The 21,110-nt window shown below is 44.8% G+C and overlaps 1 protein-coding gene across 2 annotated transcripts in view; it reads left to right on the top strand.

Moving 5' to 3' along the window:
* The window catches only part of TGFA (transforming growth factor alpha), a 93,247-nt gene that overhangs the window by 55,270 nt on the left and 16,867 nt on the right, over positions 1-21,110 (top strand). Inside the window, exon 3 of one of the 2 annotated variants that reach the window (XM_079110884.1) lies at positions 20,123-20,243. In XM_079110884.1, the coding sequence (XP_078967010.1) occupies positions 20,123-20,243 (121 nt within the window). The remainder of the gene's footprint in view (positions 1-20,122; positions 20,244-21,110) is intronic. The other variant, XM_079110883.1, reaches the window with a different exon arrangement.

The raw sequence follows: 21,110 nt of genomic DNA, 5'->3' as shown, positions 1-21,110 counted from the left end.
ACCTGGAAGAAGTACCACCCAGAGTCTTAGGTCACTGTCCTCAGCCCCGTCCGATTCTCAGTGAACTTGCTGGGTTCCTCTGGCAGCCATGGCAGCTCACAATGCCTTTTTAGGGGTCAAAGATGGGTTAAGTGGGGATGCGAGCTCTGTGCTGTCCCTGAACCTGGACAGGACATCAACAGTTTTTCTGCTGACAGTTTCCATTGCATGTGGTCATATCATATATAAAATCTGATATGGCTTCGGAGACTTGAACCAGGAGTCACTGTATATTCTCCTGAGTTGATTTTCTGATGGCTTGAATTCAAAGGAAGGGCACTAACTGGCCCACAGACATATGCCCACATTGCTTTTTGTTGGCAAACTCCAGTAGATAAATGGGCAAAGCCTAGGAAGCTCTGGAGGCTGAGACTTGTCATCAGGGCTGATATCCTGCCTAGGTGGCAGGAACGTTAGCGCAGATGTCCTTTCATAACTCACCTATGAGTTGAAAGCAAAATAAAGCAGGAAGTTAGAGAGAGACCAATTCATAGACCCTTGATTATTTACTCAACATGATGCTGAAAGACATTTGTGTTTTTTGGAAGTTCTATCCCCTGGCAATGAAATAAAACCTCCTTTCTAAGCTAGAAAGATTGATGTCCAACTACATTAAAGAAGTGTGTGAGTAAAAGGAAACTCTGTATTCTACAAGGGAACACAAGAGCTTCCACTATACTTATGACACCCTACTGCACAGCACATTATCAGACCAAAATTTGCAATGCAAAAATGAAATCATGCTAAGAAAACCAGAATACAGAAATGTTCCCATTTGCCACGGTCTGAAAAGCGTCAGATGAAGAGGCTTTTTGGTTTGGGTTTGGGTTTGAATCACAAAGTGAGAAGAGGATAGAAGAATGGAAGTGTTATCTTTTAATTCCACTGAAGAGTACAACTGAATGTTTTTATTTTTCTTAAGCACATTGTTTATTTACACTGTATGGTAAAGACATATCACATCAGTGATCTATTCCATTTATTCTCCATGAATTTTGCTGTAATTGTTTGCAAAGCTTTCTATAATTCCATTTATGTGCAGGAAGGAATTTCTCTCTTGTTTTCTTTTAATTCCATGATGTGCGTACTAGACAGTGGTTCTCAAACTTTGCTGCATGTGAGACTCACCCATGGAGTTTGTTTTTTTTTAACCCATTGTCTTGGATGCACCCCAGAACAATTAAATCATTATCTGATTACCTGTGGGGTGGGGGTGGGCCCAGGCACTGGTACTTTTCCAAGGTGACTCCAGTGTGCAACCAGGATTGAGAAGCAGTGTGCCAAAGCAGCACATCTCAAATTGCAGCATGCGTAGCATTCTCCTGGGGCTGGTTAAAGTGCAGATTTGGGTTCAGGGCTCCAGGGGTGGAGTCTGGCATTCTGCATTTCTAGCCGGCCCCTGGGCTACACCAAGTCTGCTCATTCATGGACCACACCATGAACAGCAAGCTCTTAGTCTACAGAAGAAAACGTGTAACTAGACACTGGCTTCTAGACACAGTGATTATAAAAATGCCACACAGGTTCTGGCTTGTCCCTTGACTGCTGTCCCCTGCTTTATAAACAAACAGTGAAGCTACAGGATCCTTTATCTTCCTTTCCTGTAAGATGTTTTTGTTTTTTCACTTGTAAGCCCCAGAGGAAAAGTCATTCTTACTCAGAGATTGCCTGGTTTTCTTGTTCCTAAGAACATCTGTGACCCCCAAAGTGGAGGATGGGATCCTTCTGCCTGGAGTAGGTGGTGCAGGGTGGCTGCCCAGTGGTTCTCTGCCCAGTGGCTCACTGGTTGTGGGAACATTCCCCAGACAGCCCAGGAAACCCAGGTCTCGTGCTTCGTCCAGCGGGGAGGGGAGATTTTAGTAAACACTGCGTGGGAAGAGGAATGAAATGGGCAGAGAATGAGGTTAAGGAATGGGTGTGTGAAATGGCAGGTTGAGTGAGGCCAAGGTGCCCAGGAGCAGCATTCCAACGCCCACCTCTCCCAACAGCTGGTGGGAGAAGGCACTCACCTGCTGAGGAACCTCTGCCCAGGGAGCAGCCGTCTCTGAGCGTCAGACACATCTCGCTGCCCTGCAGAGCTCTGCATGGCAGCCAGTCCAAACCCACTCTGGGACCTGGAGCTAAGGGCCAGCTCCCCATTCCTCTCTCCCTGGTACACCCTTGCAGCCTCTGGCTCACAGTATCGCAGCCTGGCAGATGCTATCTGGAGGCCTCTTCAGAGTCTGTCCAAGCACAAAAATAATAAATCCGGTAATGGCTGTGTGCAGAACTTTGGTGGAACTTTATTGCAGGCCCACAGCAGAAATACACATAAAGGGAGAAGCAGAGCACATTTTTGTGACTAGGACAACTCCATATTATAAGTAGACTAGTTATCTCTACTTTATGTCAGTTCCCAAAAGATTTGGAAATGGGGGAGGGAGGGAACTTAGAAATGATTCTGAAATTCATCTGGAAAAAAACCAGGTGAGAACATTCAACCTGTTCTCAAAAAATGAGTGGCAGTGGCCAGGGAGGAGGACGAATTTTAACTGTGATTGAATCATATTACAAAGTTATAAGTAAGTGGCTTGATACTGGTGCAGATAGAATCTCAGTGGAACTAAATAGGAAAACCAGAAAGCAAGTACTTAATGTATGCTGATTATATCTTATTGTTTCAAATAATATCTTATTATTTCAAATAATAAGAAAATTATGAACTATTCAAGAAAAGGTGTTGTTTTGTTCTAGAAAATAATTGACATGCTAAAATTTTAGATGGTTTAGAATTAAATATAAACAAAAGGTAGAAGGAAACAGGTAAATATTTATATACTCTTAAGGCCTCTAATTATAAGGTCAGTATGACTTCTGCATAAACATAAAGAAGACATAAACCACATATTACTTGTAATATATATAACAGGATAAAGAGTTGTTATTATATTTTAAAGAGTGCTTACAAATAAACAAGAAATAACATCTGTAGATAATAGATAAAAGAATTGAGTACAGTGATATACACCTGTATCCCAGCAACTTGGGAGGCTGAGGCAGAAGGTTTACAAGTTCAAGGCCAGCATCATCAATATAGTGAGGCCCTGAGCAACTCAGAAAGACCCTGTCTTTAAATAAAATATAAAAATGGACTGGGTATATGGCTCAGTGGCAAAGTGCCCCTGGGTTCAATCCCCAGTACCAAAAAATAAAATAAGACAAAAGATAGGCATAGCTAATTAACCAAAGTTGAAATGAAAATACTAATAATCATATAAACAACATTCTGCATCACACATCAAGAAAGTGTGTTAATATAAGGGATTCACATATACCTCCATAAAATTGGCAAAGAGGAATGAAAGGTGAGACCCAGTGTTGGAAGGGATATGAGGAAACACTTAGGGAAGTGTGTCTTCTTGCACACATCCTGGATTGCAGCCTGACAGTAGGTCTGAGAAATCTTAGAAATGAGTATCCCTTTATCACACTAATTCTGCTCCTACGAAGATAATCATAAATGTGCATGAACAAAAATCTTTATAGATGTTCCATATAGTGTCCAACGAGATCCTGGAAGCTTCTGCAAAGACTAAGAAGAAGAGAGTAATAAATACATTGGTAGTAAACCTCAACAATTACCTTGAGGTATAGTATTTACAGAGTGGGAAAAATGCTCACAATAGTATTTTCTTCCCTGTTAGGGACACATAGGCACAGAATCAAGACCAAAGTTATATTCTGAAGTGGTTATCTGTGAATGATGACCTTTCAGGTGATTTTTTTGTTTTGTTTTGTTTTCCTTTGTGCTTTTCTCTCAACTTTCTGCCTTGAACATATGTTGCTTTTGCAATTTCAAAATTTATCATAAACAAGAATTAAATAAAGGCAGGGAAATATGGTTGTTAAGAATGCAGGTAGAATTTTCTTGGATGTTGGGTTGGGGTCTAGTACCCCTAAGAGGAGTGTCACCTAAAGGTGCCCAGACAAGGATCCAAGGAGGCAAAATACTCTGCCTTTGTTCCCTGAGCCTTCCTTTCCTTAAGGACCACTGTAGAATCCATCAGAATGTTCACTGTTTCACCATCTAGGTCTACAAAGGGTATTTTTGCTGCATTGGCTGGAAGCAAAATCTAGACTTCTCCATAAACAGGGCCTCTCACATGAGTGGGTACACATAGGAAAGATTCACTCCAGTGAGCAGCAGAGAGCAATGACTTTGTGACTTGGCAGGCTAGGAAAAACACATTTAGGACACATCAATTAAGATAATTACTATGTAAGCTTTTGCCTTTCAAATACCATGACCTTGACACCTGGGAGGATAGACAATCCCAAGTCTTCAATTCCATAACTTGGCAATATGGTTGTGAATTGTGACTTCTGTTGAAGGGTTCAGTGTTGGCAGTGATGTCACTGGTAGGTACCCAGTCTTTCTTGATGGCTCTTCTGAGGCACAATGCAGAATGGTCATCACAGAGCCACCAAAATGGACTTGTTTCCTATATAAACCTAATATATAAATATGACCATAACCCATAAGGATTCCAGCAAGAGATGGACTGTAGCATTCAAAGATAAGGAAGTAAGTACATGTTGGCTAAAGAGCTACCAAGCTGATCAATGTGTCCTTAAACAGCAATTTGAGGGAGAGAAGATGAACTCAAAACTGTAACAACAGATATAATGGAGAGAATGGCAGGTATAGTTTGAAATTTAAGCAACATTCAGTCCCTTTGGATTCTCAGTCCTCATTTTGGGTTTATTTTTTAATTTTGCAAAACATTAAAGGAGGCCATGAGGGTATGCTTTATCAATCGTGGAAGGGTGAGCTTAATTTAAGAATGAAGAGCAGTAATAACACAGAACACCAGCTCATGATGAACTATACTTGAGGCCTTGGGTAACTCTAGACTTAGGGCACAGTGAAGAGTTTAAACTTGAAATTTTACTCCAGCTTCTGCATCATAGGCTTGTTAAGGAAATGTGTTGGAGAAGCTACAGTAAATGAATGGTTCAGTGACTTGAATGAGTGATTCCACAATCTTCTGGGTCCTCTCGGCCCTAGGGATTTATTGAGAAGAAACAGCATTGTAATATATCCTGGGAAGAATAGACCCTGTACTGTAGACCCATCAGTGAGGGTTCTTTGGTTGGGTCACTCAGCAAAAGCAACCTTGTTGGCTTTGGGGAGCCTGCACAAGCAGCAGGAAAGCTGGAGAATTGCATTTGGAAATAAATGGTAACCCAGGTGGTTCCATGGAGCCAGGAATTCCATCACAGAAACCTGCCACCATTGTAATGCATGGGACGCCAACGGCATTATCTTTGTCTTTCTTCTCAACATTCATATACTAGAGAGAAAGAATATAAGGGACACAGGGCAACTGACCATGATGCTCAGCCATTGCAAACCTGTGGGGGAAGAGGTAATGGCCTGAAAGAAAGGTGGGCGCTATTAGAAAGTGGAGGAATATTTGCTGGGCAGCCCCAAGTCAACAAATGTCCTCAATGGAGATGTGGACTGTAGCATTAAAAAAATGAATTTCAAAAACTAATATCATCATAGATCAAGTGTATGGACTGATGGTTTTGCCAAGTAATGAATACTATTTGGATCCTGATTACAAAGTAGTCATAAGGATAGAATGTGGTTTGACAGCAAACTTCAGATTGGTACGTTTTCTGGAAATCTCAGCATGCCACAGATTAAGCACCTGAAAAATTCTTCACATACCTGTTGGTTGTGGTGTTACCCAGAAGGTGGAAGAGGCAGCAGGGACACCTGCTTCTTTGAACACAGTCTCAACTAAGAAGATGAACGAGTTGGTGTCTGAATATGCTAATTGGAGTTTGTAGCTGTGAAAGAAGGAAGCACCGGGCATAGGTCAAGAAAGCAGAGCCTCCAAAAATTCAGAGAAGAATCAGATGTGATCCCATATATAGGATTTGAAAAGGGAACGTGACCTGGGGAGCTTGGGTGGTGCCTGAGGGCTCTGAGTTGATAGTTTGAGGGTATGTGAGAAAGTGTAGGGGGAGAGACACAAAGAACCCCAGAGCATCTGCAGAAGGAATTCTCTGGTAATTAAAGTTTTGCAGAGATCAAGAGAAGGACGTGTCCCAAGAGGTGACGCAGAGAGGTAGGGAAGGGCACTTTGTTGAGGGAATGCTGTGCCTCCTAGGTAGCAGGTGTTCCTCTGGGTGCTGACAGGTGTCCGTGAGGATGCCAGGGAGCTTGAGGACAGAAGGAACTAAGGCCTGTCCACGCGTCCTGTTGGCCACACGGAGAACTTTCTAAAGCAGTAGTTGGAAACTGATAGGTAAAAAAGGAAAGAAGTTCATTCTTTGGAGTAGGTAGAATAAGATTAGTGCAGGACCAGGAAAAGACTACTAGTGATTATAATTTGACTTTCATATTTTCTTTCAAGACAAAGATAAAACAAATATAGTAAATAAGAAATAGAAAGCTGAGCAGTAGTGATTTAGTGAAAGACCATCTAATGCCATGAGTGAATTTACTGGACAAGTACAGATGAACCTTACCTCAGTGTATGAGAAAACTTGAAGCTCCAACAGATCCATCCTTGTTAGTGATTCATGAGAAACAGTGGCAAATGTAAAAATGGCTCAGAGGGTAGAAAAAGACAAATATGTTTCTGATTTTAAATATGTAAAAATGCCTCAAGATTCTTTAGAGAGGATAAAACTTGATGCACCTAGGGAAATTCTAGTCCAAAATATTTTAGAAGATAGAAAAACCTGAGTCCGTGAATGAATCCTTCTAGAGAGTCAGCAGGACTAACTTAAGTTCCTTTTTTAGTGGAGTAGGACTGGTGAGAGAAATACCACCAGGAACATGCTGTCAAGATAATGCAGTGCGATTTCAGCAAGGCACTTGACAAAATAAAATTATCCAATTGAACCAAGAGGAGAAATAGGAGTTAAAAGAATTCACAGGGGAGGTATGAGGTGAGGCAGATCAGTGCCAGTGAACTTAAATGAGTGGATCCCAGGGCGCACCGCACATGGGGTCACCCTTGGGCTCTGGGGAAAGGTAGGAAATTTTTAAACAGGGCATTCTCAGAAAACATTCACTGATGTATGATTTTGACCTGAAAGGTGGCCTCCAAAGTATGATAGTGAGATCTATCCTCCTTTCCTGTTGAGAATTTTAAGAACGAATTAAAGGAAGACACATACGGCAAATTTATCAAATTCAGAGGTGACATAATGCCCAGAATGATAGCTAGTTTTGGATTCTATGATAGAACAAAGATGTGTATGTATGTGTGTGTGTGTGTGTGTGTGTGTGTGTGTGTGTGAGAGAGAGAGAGAGAGAGAGAGAGAGAGAGAGGAGAGAGGGGATTGAGCTTGATTAATGAATCAAAGCCAGCCAACTAGGTTAATTTGAACAGCGACAAATTTAACAGTATTTAGGTTAAGAATAACAATTTAATTAGGAAGGATGAATAAGTCCAAGTTTAATGGCTGTTTAAGTAGAGAAAGAGCTAGAGGCTTTAGTTGATCCCAAGTTCATATAATCCAATAGCATTCTAGAACTGCTAGCAAAGATGATGGAGACTTAAGTTAACATTAGCATAGAAATCAGACCATGGGAAATGATCTTCCTACTGGACTCTGTTCCTACATCCCAGATCTTTAGAGCAAGAGCTCTAGGGTCATGAGGTCTATTTCTAGATTTCCTCCCTAACTCTTCTAGCTGTGTACCTTCAGGCAAGGCCCTAAACCTCTCTCAACTTGTATTACTCATCTGTAAAATGGGTAGAATAACAGAACCTATGTCACAAAGCTTTTATAAGAGTTAAGTTCAATGGTAGGTGTAAAACTCAACCCAGAGGACAACACCCCAGGCATTTGGTAAATGTCTTGGTTGCTGTTGCTGCTGTTGTCATTGTTACTCTGGGCTGGACTATTTTAAGAAGGGCACTTAAGAAAAAAGGCACTCTGTCCTGAGATAAAAAGCTTACAGACCTTCTCATTTAAAAAACATTTATAGGAACTCAATGTATATTACTTACCTATTGCTATGTAACAAAATACCCTCAAACTTAGCAGCTTAAATTAAACCTTTATTATCTCACATGGGTTCTAAGAAGAATTCAGAAGCAGCTTAGCTAGGAGGTTCTGGCTTGAGGTCTCTCACTGAGGTATGGAGGGAGGCTGCATCCTCGAAGGCCTGACTGAGGCTGGAGCACGGCCCCCTCACACAGCTACAAGGGTGCTCATTGAGTGTCCCCATGAGCCTGCAACTGGCCATCCCCAGAGTGAGTGCTACAGTGCCTCTTATGACCCCATCTCTGAAGTCGCAATGTGAAGAATCTCCACATTCTTTTGGTCCACAGATCAACCTTGAGACAGGGAGGAAGTGGACTTGACAAGGCTCTGGGTTCTTGGGGGATCACTGGATGCTGTCTTGGGTGCTGGGTCTCACAGGAAGTTTAGGACCACACAAACTCAGACGTAGGGGCTGACTGTTATGTGGTTCTATGTGACTTCCAAGGACAGAATTCAAGCCAATAGGAAGAGGCTTCAGGAAGGCAGATGTCATCATGGTCTAAAGCAGGATCTCCTAAAAATAAGCTGGCCCAAGTAGAAAGTGCTCCCTCGGAGGTGGTCAGCTCCTGCGTCCTTGAAGAGTCCCCCAGGACACCATGAGCAGGACTCTGGGCTGACCAGGAAGATCTGAGGTAAGCACCTCCATCTCTTATAGACAGTTCATTTCCGGTTTAGGGAAGAAGACACTTAAGGGCTTCATTTCTTCTACCTTGAATGGAAAAGAAACTTTTTTTTTTTTATCAGAACATGAGGTCTTTTGTTTCGGAACTAGTCTGACTTGGAGAAACTATTAAGAGGTAAAATGATGCTGGTGTTTCTGGGTTCCCCTAACATTTTTCCTTTTAAGAACAAAGTTCCAAGGTGGTTGGTTTACACTTAGCCTGGGGGAGAGAGAGGAAGTCTGTTAAATCAGGAATTCCCAACATTTTTTATGAGGCAGAGGCTTTAGGTCACGGAAGGGGTGTGTTGGCTCTGAGTTTTTCTCACTAGGAATCCTGGCAGACGGTGAAGAAGGAATGAGGTTGCAGCTCTGGGGGATACTGGCCCACAAAGCTCAGGCAGCCATCGTGGAAACCAGAACCCTCTTGTGAGAGGATGTGCTGACACTGGACTGGGGATTCCCATCAGAACTGAGTGCGCACTCACTTTCAAATAGCCTCCTGGAGAAACCTTGTCATGGTCTCTGGGGCTGATGTGGCACTGTTAGGTTGGCCAAACTAATATAGAAAATATCTAGAAGAAAATGAAGACTAGAACTTTCCACATTAACTGCCCAAATCTGCTCTTGGACACTTAATACAATATCAGTGGAATATGAAACTATTTCTAAACTCATTGGTAAGAGAAGCTATACAAAATTTCTGCCAATAAATGTGCCAATCGGAATTATCTTACCCTGTTCCAGCAACCAGTCCTTTAGGAGACAAGGGAGCCATCACTTGTGCTCAAATCCATCAGCCATAACCTGATCACATGATCACACCTAACCACAAGGGAAGCTGGGAAATGTAGTCTGTGGGCTCAGGAGGAGGATGAACCAGGTTTAGCCAAACTCGTGAACTCTCTGGCCCAGACTTTATCCTTTTCCTGTCACTTGTTTCTTCCAGATGGCAATTTCTGGGCTGAGCTCTTTCAATTAAAAAATATCATTAAGTGTAGTGGTTGGACAGGGACTGGATCAAATAGGCTGCCTTCTTTTAGGGGTTTGTTATTTCTAGTGGGAGTATGTAAGGTTTCTACCCCTAGAGGTCAAGCCTGAGGTCAACTCTCAGACATCTTTCATCAGCATCTTCTGTCTTCTCTAAGTAATTACAATCTGTCTGCCCCATCTGTGGGTTCCACATCCTCAGATTCAACCCACCTTAGGTTGAAGAGAATTGAAAAAAAATTATACCTGTACTGAACATATACAGATTTTTTTGTCATTGTTCCCTAAATGATACAATGTAACAATTATTTATACAGCATTTATATTGTATTGGGTATTATAAGTAGAGATGATCTAAAGTATGTGGGAGGATGTGCGTAGGTTATACACAAATACTCTTACCATTTTATGTAAGGGACTTGGGCATCTGAGGATTTTGGTATCTGTGGCTTCTAAAACCAATCCCTAAGGAATATTAAGAGATGACTGCATTTTGAGTCTTCCTCCTCCTTATTCCCTTTTAATGATAGAATAAGAGACAGTAACATGATTTTCCTTGTGTAGACTCAAATCCAGACTCCTAAAATCCAATGTACTAAGACACTACAATTCTGTAAGTCAAATATTAAAAATAGAAATTAAACTTTAATAGTATTTATGATCACATGGAATTTGAAATTTAAATATTGTATTTACAAACTCTCAAATTCTTTTTTGTGAAGCTTGGGAAGTCAGAAAAAAATAATTATCCATAATACTGAACTATCATCTTGATAGAAGGACCTTTATCTAAAGGCAACCAAAAATAATCAGTATAAAACTCAAATGAGACAAGAACAGGCTACATTTTTGTCACAGGACAAAGTCTGACTCACCTACATTTTTAAGGTTGCTGAATTTTGCCCTAAATTTTCCTCTGCACTCTGTCTCCTCCCTTAGAATGAGGGAAATCCTCCATCCACCAAGACAGCATCTGTACACCACCAGTGAAAAATGTGCCTGTCACAAGTTCTGAAGATATGAAACCTTCTAGAAAAACAGTCATCCTGTAGTGTTTATGGTACTCACTGAGGAGGGTTTGAAGGGATTATGGTTCAAAGACTCAAGAGGAAGCATTTTTCCTTAGGGTAGATTGAGGGTTTCCTGCCAACTATGTTTCCTAACAATTTTCATATTTATAAAGAGAACAGAGACACACAGACAGCAAAGGCAGATAGCCCTGGGCTCCAACACAGCCGTTCCTCCAACAAAGCCAAGACAGAATCCCACATCCAGCAGGACTCGCTGTTGCTCCCAGAGCCCTTCATGGTCTGATTCAAAGCCAGCCAGTGAGAGCCACACTAGGTAAATCCACATTGACTTTGTGAATGGAACTTGGAAGTGAAATATTTTCACAATGCTGGTCGACACCCAAGAGGATATGATTAGAATAAGGGGCTTTCTGGCTTGAAGATGTGAAAATGACCTGTCTCTTTGAAATCGAATGATTAAAAGAGGGGCAAGGTTTAGCTTCAGTCTTCAAAGCAAAACCGTGACCTGCAATTTTCTTTATCTTTTTGACTTAAAATTACCAAAGCCAAGGTAGGGATAGAAACAGCAGCCTAGGAACTGGAGATCAGGGTCACGAGGAATAAGAGATCAGCAGGGACGGAGCAATCTGTCCAATGCACACCCCTCTGTGTCAGTCTCGCTTTAATCCATAATCTGGAATGCAAGTCGACAGCAACTTGAGGAACCTTCCCCCAACCTGTCCACTCTGCACGCCTTTTGGAGGGGGAGATGGTGTTCCTGGCAGAAGCTGGGGTGTAGGTAAGAGGCCAAGTTGAAATAGGTGCATCTCTAGATGGATCCATACAGACCGGTTTCAGTCTCTGTGTCACATGATTGCACTGAGGTTTTACTTTCGGCTCCTAAAGCCTTTTTGCTAATTACAGTCATTTGCCTTGGGACTCTTAGCCCTTTTAATTCTAAAATACCCCTGAGGATTTCATGGTAATCCTTGATTTGTTTATTCTCCAAATCGAAGAGATGTCTGGACTGTGGAAGTACGTTAAGGATTTCTTACCCCTTTACTCATACACACTCTGAAGCGACAGCATGATGAGTTAGAGCAGATCGGATCCCAGCTCTGCCATTTATTGCCAAAATTACATGGGACACACTCGATTACCCTGCACCTCACTTTCCTCATCCACAGGGCTGGGATGGTAATAACCTCCTCACAAGATTAAGCGGTATTCTCTCTGTAAATGCTAAGCACGGTGCCTGCATTAGCAGACGATCTATTAATAGTAGCTACTATTAATAATAGTCATCATCATAATCTGACCCCAGAAGATCCACGTTAGGTTAAAATTCTAGACAGTACCGAGGAGGAATAGATCCTGGCAAAGTATTTCTGTGTTCATGTTTTCTGATTTTCTTCCCATTGGAGTAGAAAACACACAAAAATGATGTAAACTCTGCCTTTGTCTTCAACATATGCACAGCAGGATGAACTCAACTGCAGTCCAGTACCGCTGGTGAATTTCCATGTATTTGTTTTCCCAACACATACACATACACACACGCGCGCACGCGCGCGCACAGGTGCTGTTATTAACCAGTGTCTTTACAGGAAAGTAGAAAATAGGGTGTCTGCTTCTCTACTACTACCTTCTTTGAATCTGGTTCCATCACATTCCTTGGCTTTTGTCCCAAGTGGGAATTGATGACAGGGAATTCAATTGGCTCAGATGTTTCCTCAGGTTTCCCCCTAAGCATGTTGTTTAAAGCTGCAAAAGCAATTCAGGAGTCCATCTTGGCCCTTCCCTGAGCCAGAAGCCCCTGGTCTCTTGGTCATGAGTGTCATACAGCCCTGAGGTTCAGGCTGTGATGGGAGTGTGCTTAGAGAAAAAGACATGCACCAGCCGCCAACCCCCTCAGTTAACTAAGCAGCATTTCATGGACATATAGAAATGTCTTTTGCATCTGTTTATATTTTCCAGCCACTGCTCCCTTGTGGGATTAATAAGTTCCATATGTATGGTTCCCCATTCCTCCCCAAATAAAGCAATACTTCCTCTTGTTGCTCCTGAAAATGTCCCTGTCTGATTACTAGAAACTACTTAACAAGTGTCCCCTTCCTGCCAGCATGATTTGTGTATGTCAGTCATGTGCCTTCTCAGCACATCTTTCCAGATGTCAGTAACCTCCTAACTTTCTACAGTTCTTCATTTTCACGAAATCAGAGAAAACTGATAAGATTCCAGTTCTAGTACTTTCTAGCCAAGTGCTGTTGGCAAGGTTATGTAAGCTTAAATTCCCCATCTTAAAAGCTGGAGTCTAATGTTAACCTTTAGGGTGGTCTTGAGGTTGGCCCCTGTCCTTAAGTGAGAGAGGTGGGCAGGGCGTAAAGCCATTTAGGATCAGGGATAGGTCAAAATCAAACTGGGTCAAAATTAATTGGTATTGGAAAGGGTTGCTGAAGACTTGGTAAATCTGTGTTTAGAGATTGTGTTTCAGGGGGAAAACATCTGTTTTTTTAAAGTCTAGGAGTTCTCTCTTAAATTGAGAATCTTGAGGTTGGGGGATGGCAGGGACAGAAATGACTCTCCTTCCCCACCCCACTCACCAAATGGAACTACAAGAAGAATTGCAGTAGTCGGTGTCAGTTAATTTTAAGTATAAAGTGATTTTTCTCTTTTGTTGCTGAACTAATGTGAATGCCCCTTCTCTCTCACATGATGGGGCCACGAAGCTAATGTCTTCACTGTTTTAGCAGTGACTTAAAAGATGCTCACTGTTACTGGCTTTAGTAGTGAACGAGCTGTGTGATTTTATTTGTCCCCTCTCCACCACCGTGTCTGCTTCTCCGAACAGCAAAATTGAGTTCCCTGTCAGTCAGTAGCCCTTGCGGATGTCTCCTCCTTGGGTCACTGTACTCTGCTGACTTCACTGCTCATGTGAAAACCACCCTGTAGTTGCCCTTAGTGATTATCTTTCTGGAAGGGACATTCCCATCTCTGGTAAAAGTCAGTAGCATTGCCACACTACAGACTGATAGAGCCCTTCCTCTTTAGGACCATTTAGAAAATTCTAAAGATGGTTTCTACCATTTCCAAATGCCGAGGAGCAACAGGGCTGTTGCTCACCAAGGTCTAGTGAACAGATTTTGGTTCTAGACTGTTTCCCTCTCTATGACCTGATGCAGCATTTCTGCCACCCAGGCAGGAACCTCTGACCCAGATTCTCCTTCAGGTCCTGCACTGCCTCCAGAGCTCGGAGATCCTCCGCATACACTGGGCCTGCTGCGGCCTCAAAGTGAGCCTCACCTTCCCAGAAGGGAGCCCGCCCCTGCAGGTGGCTCCAGCCTGGCCTTAGGGGGAAATACGGGCATGGGCACTGCAGGCACCCACGTGTGCAGCCAAGTGGTGCCCTCCCTCACATCACTGGTGCTGCTGGCTGGCTCCCTCCTCATTGCGTGAACCTCCTGCCTTTTCTCCCAGATAGTCAAGAGGCATCCCTCGGTTTTGCCGGTTCTGCTATTGCAGTGTCTGAAAATATTTGGTCTCAGGTCACAACCCTTGGCTCATATTCCCACCGAAAAGCCAGACATCATTATGAAACAGAAAGTTGACCGTGATATTTGAGGAAGTAATGAAATGGCTGTAAATGATGTAAGCTTTGCAACCGGCAGATGCGTTCATGGCTTTTGACATCTGGGGGAGCGAGTGAAGAGCCCCTGCCTCAGCCAGCTCACCCACCAGCTCAGCACAAAGTGCAATTAGGCTTGGTTGGGGTGGGAGTCGGGGGGCAGGGATCGCACCCCGTGGTGTGGCTGCTCCTCCCCCAGGAGCAGGGCTGTCGGAAGGGGTTGTCCAGACGGTGTCTCCCTGGCTCTTCTGAACTGGAGAAACCCCTCCGTGAATTGAATCTGGGATTTCCTTGCCCCTTGATTGCTCTTCCAGACCCTCTTCTTGTGAGTGGAGCTGCGCTCCAGGCCCTATTAGTGGGTCTCTGGTCTCCGGGCAAAGTTTTCACAGGTCCCCAGAGAACAGTGGTGTCTGCAAGATGTGCATTTGGTTCCCGTGTCGGAGGGGTCTCTCGTAAATTTCATGACATCAGGAACTGAGCGACTTTGAAAGTCCAGCTGCTGGGAGCTTGCAGAGGAGGGCAGTTCCAAAAACCGGAACATTTGCTTTTCCTATCAGCAGCACGCTAATCAGACGCAGTGCCTGCAGGAGATGGCCCCGGGCTCTGGCGGCCATGCCCCACCCTCCACTGGTACCTGAAGGGGAGGCCTTCTTTGCACATTCCCTGGTGGCCTTTCTACCTGATTGTGTTATCATTTTCTGTCCCTAGGCCTTTCCTTCCATTGCTTGATATTTTGTTGAGTTTTCAGAAGAAAAAAAGAGGGAAAGAAAGTAGGGAAAGAAGGAAAAAGCAACTTTGACTCCTTCTGTGGAAGATGTTGGAATTTGGGTGTTTCCTTGTAAGACTTTTTTTTTATAAAGTAACCAGAGGCAGTTGTACCCCACAATGAGAAAATGATGGCAACTCCTCCCTCTGGTGGGTCACCTGCCCAACCTCGGTGCCTGAGATGAGGTAAGGCAGACACCTGGCATACTGTGAATGCTCAGTGAGGGCAGCCCACCCCTACCCTCCCCACCTTCCCCAAAGCTGCTTTTCTTCTGGACATCAGATTGTACTGTGGTATCTAAAATATCTTTACAGGGCCCTGATTAACAATTTCTCCCCCTCACAGCATGCCTCACTCTTTGCACAGGTATATTAGTCCATTTTTGTTGCTATAACAAAATTCCTGAGGCTGGGTGTTTTGTAAAGAAAAGAGGTTTTTACTTAGCTCACATATCTGGCAGTTTGAGTGCATGGTGCTGACCCTGCACTCAAACTCTGCTCAGCTCTGGTGAGGGCTTTCTGGTTACATTAAAATATGGTTACATGGCATCATGGTGGGAACATACAAGAGAGAAAGATTGCATGGCAGGACAGGAAGCCAAAGAGATCCAGGGGCCAGGATTGCTCCTTTTATTGCAACCGCTCCTGTGGGACCAGAACTACATTAATCCCTTCCTGATGACCTAATCACCTTCCACCAGGCCCCACCTCTTAAAGGTCCCACCACCTCCCCACTGGGGCCCAAGACTCCTGCACACATACCTTTGGGGGACACACGAGCCACATCCAAACCATAGCAAAGGGGCATAAGTACATTAGCTCACAAACTTGCACAGCAACCCCGAGCCCACTGTACCCCTCTGTTGACACACCCTTGGCACAGGAGGTCCAGGGAGTTCCCAGAGAGGGGACCTCAATTCAGGACCAGCAGGGTTCTTAGCACGTGTGATGGGAAAGAATTTCAGCACACAAGTAAGAAACATAGAGGTTTATTTAGGGAAGCAGAGGCACAGGCAAGGGAGAGTGCAGGCCATCTCCAGAGGCAGGGACAGCAACCCCTTGACGTGGGCTGTCATTTATAGCGGGGTGGTTGCTAGGGGCCTGATGGGTGGGGCTTCATAATTTTACTCTGGCTTTCCCTGCACTTGGCCATGGCACCCAAGTTCCACCAGCATGTCAAGGGCACAGGCCAGCTTGCTCGGGAGTTGCCGTGATTCGTGGGCACTTCTGAGACCATCTTTCCTTTTCCGTATCCCCAGATTACTCTCTCACCCTGAGGCTGCAGTGAGAGCAGAGTGGCCCCAGAGCAGCTTGCCCTGGCACTGGGGTGTGGCCTGCTCCTCTCCGTCCACTTGCTTCTCCTCCCCTATTTAAAAACCTAGGACACACTACAACCCTACCCACATGCAACAAAGTAGAAACCATAAGCTCGTGTGTGTGTTCGTACACAGTGTGGACTTAATATGCTTCTTGCTCAGCAGTGGATTAGAGGTGGGCTTTATTATGCATTGGTATTTTTGGAGCATTTCAAAAATATTACTCTTGTAATTAAAACTATTTTTCCTAATGACCGTGATGATCAACTAGCATGGAGCTGCCCTTGTCCTCTCTGGCCTTGGGTTTGAGGCAGACAGGTAGAATCACAGGGCACTGGGAGCCTGCACAGTAAACATCAGACTCCTTGCTTTCATGCTGGTCTCTGAATGCACGGAGCAAGACCACCACGTGTTACTGGCTGTCACTGAGTTTTGCATAGAGTTTCTTCGTAGCTTGGACTCTGGGCTTCTCGATTGAGTGAAGGAGACAGTGTCCATTGGCAGATCCTTCCACGTGTGTTTTGGGATATTGTTAACGTAGTCCTCCATCACCCATGACATTGCCTTTGTAAACACCTATGGAGAAAGAAGTTGTTCAATGACCACAGAATTAGAGAAAGCTGGGCCTGTCCTGCGAGCCCATGACTGGTGTTTTTCCATCTAATGAACCATGTGCATCGTCACTTAGACTGCTAGGTGGCAAAGAGCTATATTCGTCACTCAGTTATAGCACGTGCACATGACCTTCTGTTGTGTGCTGTGTAGAGTAACCTGATGCCTGATGAATTTGCTTTTTGCTCCCCCTACCTTTATTTTCCTTTTACCATGAGCTCTCCTTCCCTCACACTGGCTCTGTCTCTTCCCTCCCTCTCTTCTCGCCCACACACCTCCTTCTCAGTTGCATCCCCTACTTGTGGTGCCTGTTTTTTGCTGGTGGGGTAGGGGAATGAACCCAGGAATACTTAACTCCTGAGCTGCATCCCCAGCCCTTTTTATTTTGAGATAATCTTGCTAAGATGCTGAGGCCGGCCTCAAACTTGGGATCCTCCTGCTTCAGCCTCTCAAGTCTCTGAGATTATAGGTATGCTCTGCAGTACCTGTTTTATAAGACCTCTCAAGTCATTTATGATAAGAGGCAAAGTACCCATCAGTAGAGGGTAAAGGACACCTTGGCAGAGTCCACTGCTCACCAGGCAGTTTTGGAGAGTAGTGTTCCCAAAAGACAGAACCAGGGATTTCTTAGAGTGTCAACTTGATGAAAATACACTCAACCACAGTTGAGCAGATTTAAGGCACTAGTGACACAGAGGAGTTTGAAAACCTGGAAGATGGCCAGATCCAAAAAGGATCCCCATCACTTTTCTGAGAGCCTGTTTGTCTCAGACATTAGCGCAGCATCAGAACCTTCTGCAGGGCAAATGTTACTACATAACAGTCCTAACTCAAACCCGACTTCTAAAAAATTCACAGGGAAAGCTTATCACACAAATTCCTGGGTCCCACCTCAAAGATCCTGATTCAGTAGGTCTGGGGTGGGGCTTGTGACCTTGATTTTCTAACAAGCTTCCAGGATGTGAATGAAGCCCTTGGCCAGTCCACAGACTATGCTTGGAGGAGCTGGGCTCAAAGCGCTGACAAGGGACTTCCTCTAGCCAATAGGAGGTGGTTGAACGTTTAAATGGCCTTTTGTGGAGCTTATCAAAAGCCTTTTCAATATCTTAATCAAATTAGATCCTCTGGTCTCTAGCTCCTTTCTCTCCATGTTTGCACAGAGAAGCTAGTGATGTAGACCGTAGCCACCCTCCCTGCTCGACTCAGCATCCCCGAGTCCACTGTTAGGAGTGACTTGCGCTGTTCCTCAGCCCCCAGGCGGCTGACTGCAGACAGCTGAGGCTGCTGGACCACAGAATCCTGCAGCCAGGGGCCTGGCGCTGACATCTCCACCTATGACCGTAACCGTTTCTAGGGCTAGAGGGAATATTTGGTCTGCTAGTTACGTGTCTCCACATCTAGGGCAGTGAAGAGGGGGCCGTACCCCATGCAGGGATTCATTATCTTGGGACTGTGAGTGAGGATAATCGGACTGACAGCTCAGTGGTCTGTAGCAGACAGTTCATCAGGCACAAGACCTAAGCGTTACCTGGTTAGACCTCAGAGCCACCTAGGAGGTATGCCAACCCCCATCTTTGGATGCAGAAGCCAGCTAGGAGAGGCTAAGCATGCCCTCCAGGTGGCAGACGCACAATCAAACCCCGGCCCCCTGGTTCCAAAGTGCTTGCTTTTAGCCACCACACACGCTCTTGCCATCCACGTCAAGGATTCCATCATGTCTTCAACCTGTGCTTTTTTTCCAGTGGAGTTATGGGATTTTTTTAAATTGTGACACTTCTAGAGGCAATTCACAAATAGAGAACATGAGTTTGACACTTGTAATGGTCTTAAGCCTCACAGTGTGAAAGATTCTGGCCTTTCTCAGAGAGCAAGAGCTCCAAAATCATGTGTTTTGTGGAAAAAAAATAAGTGGAAAAGTCTCTCCCCCCAGACACGGTGGAAACCCACCTGCCATAGTGAAGGATCTACCAATGGTGCCCTAAGTGCCACCTGGACAGAATGAGGCCACTGTGGAGTAAAGTCAACCAAAGCAAAATCAACCTCAGGTGCTGGTCAGCAAGCAGGCCTGTTGGTGTGTCATGCCTGACAGAGGTCTGACCTGGCTAGCTAGTCTTCTCCCTGCCTGAAAGCCAGGGAAGGCAGCCCAGCTCCTGAGCAGGGTGGGGCCAGGACTGTGGGGAAGGCCTGATCCTGCCTTCCCAAAGGGGGTGGCTGCTCTCCTGGCACCCCTTTGCTTTAATCACCCAGTTGCCTCTCTCCTCACCTCAGCACCAAGAGAAGACCTGCTACCAGCTTAGCGTATCCTCCCCAGACTCCTGCAGGTCTCAATTTCTTTTGTGTTCTTTCAGTCAAATCACACCATACAGACCATATTCCAACACACTGACTTCATTTATAATAGATCGTGAACATCTTTTTGTATCATTAACTATTCTAATGGTCACAGGCTCCTTTGTATCTTTCTTCTGGTGTTTTGCTTTGAAAACAGATTTTCTTTTTTTAGAAAAGCTAACACTTATTTACATATGGGGGATTGAACCCAGGGACACTTTTCTATTGAGCCACATCCCCAGCCCTTTTTATTTTTTGAGAGTTGCTTAGGGCCTTGCTGAGTTGCGGAGGCTGGCCTCAAACTTGGCAATCCTGTCTCGGGCTCCCGAGTTGTTGGGATTACGAGTATGAACCACCACACACAGCAAAATCTATCATTAAAAAAAAAAAAAATTGATCACTCACTTTGCAGAAGGGAAATGAGTAGCTCTTAGGTTGAAATAATAGAATTGTTCTGGTGTCTTTGAATTATACCAGATCTTTTGGGGAGACTGTTTTATTGTTGAAAAGGAAAGGCAGAAGGCACCAAGTGGAGGCACTGTGGTCCTGCACTGGGTACTAGTTATAGAGTGCACATTTTAAAATGTGAATTTTGGAGGGGGCTCCCCAGGGGTGGAACAGCATTCAGGGTCTCCACTTTCCTTGACTGGTGGGGTGGGGCCACAGGGTTGCAAGTGCCCTCGGTGCCCAGATCTGAGCCCCGTGTGTCTTCTCTCCCCAGCAGATCCGCCTGTGGCCGCAGCAGTGGTGTCGCATTTTAATGAATGCCCAGATTCCCACACTCAGTTCTGCTTTCATGGAACCTGCAGGTTTTTGGTGCAGGAGGATAAACCAGCATGTGTGTAAGTATCCCTAGGCCCTCAGGTGGTCCTGCACTCTAACCTTGGGCTCATTGGAGAATCAGAGCCATGGGCCCAAGGACACCTGCTTCTAAACCAGGTGGCTAAGACCCAGGTTTCAGAGCCACTGAGGCAGAAAGGAGGTTTGAGCCCGGGATCTGCATGTTTAATGAGCATCTCAGATGACTTTTTGATTCAGCGATGTTGAGAAAATTCCTGAATTAGAGTTGAGTCCACTCACATTCCTTCCTGGAGGGCAAGACCCTGGGATGGGTACCTTTGATTAGCCAGAGGTGTGACGAAGAGGACTCTGCACTGCAGTGTCTTTTCAGTCCCGCTAATGAAACAAGCCGGAAGTGCACGCAAAGGGCTCACAGAATAAAGACTCATCGCGGCTTCCACACCTTGCCACCCTCCACCTCCTGGGGCTTCCTAAAGATGGCTGAGTCCCATCCCAACTTCCTGCATCAGAATCCCCAGGAGTGAAACCCAGGAAGCACCTTCGTTAGGAGCCACCAGTGATGGCTGTGGTCAGCCAGGTGGGGGAAGAAAGGGACTGGAGGAAAGCTTCCCTGGGCAAGGGTCAGGTTGGACGGGTGGGACAAGCAGAGGCTGCTCCGGGCCTGGACTGTCAGGGGAGTGGCCCCTGCTATTACAGGTCCAATACTACAATCCACAGACGAGATGTGAGGAGGCAAGGCTGGAGGCCAGAGCCTGTTGGAAGTGAGCCTTGGTCCTCCAGGCAGGGGGAGCCATGTCAGTTTTGAAAAGAGATGTTTTAAGACTCCGCAGTTAAATACTAGCAGGTGAACCTATACTTAACCTTGGCTCTGTTGACATTTGGAGCCAGATAATTCGTTGTTTGGGGGC

The sequence above is a fragment of the Sciurus vulgaris genome (assembly GCF_902686455.1).
Source record: "Sciurus vulgaris genome assembly, chromosome: 14".
NCBI lineage: Eukaryota > Metazoa > Chordata > Mammalia > Rodentia > Sciuridae > Sciurus > Sciurus vulgaris.
This window is presented reverse-complemented; position numbering and strand designations above follow the sequence as displayed.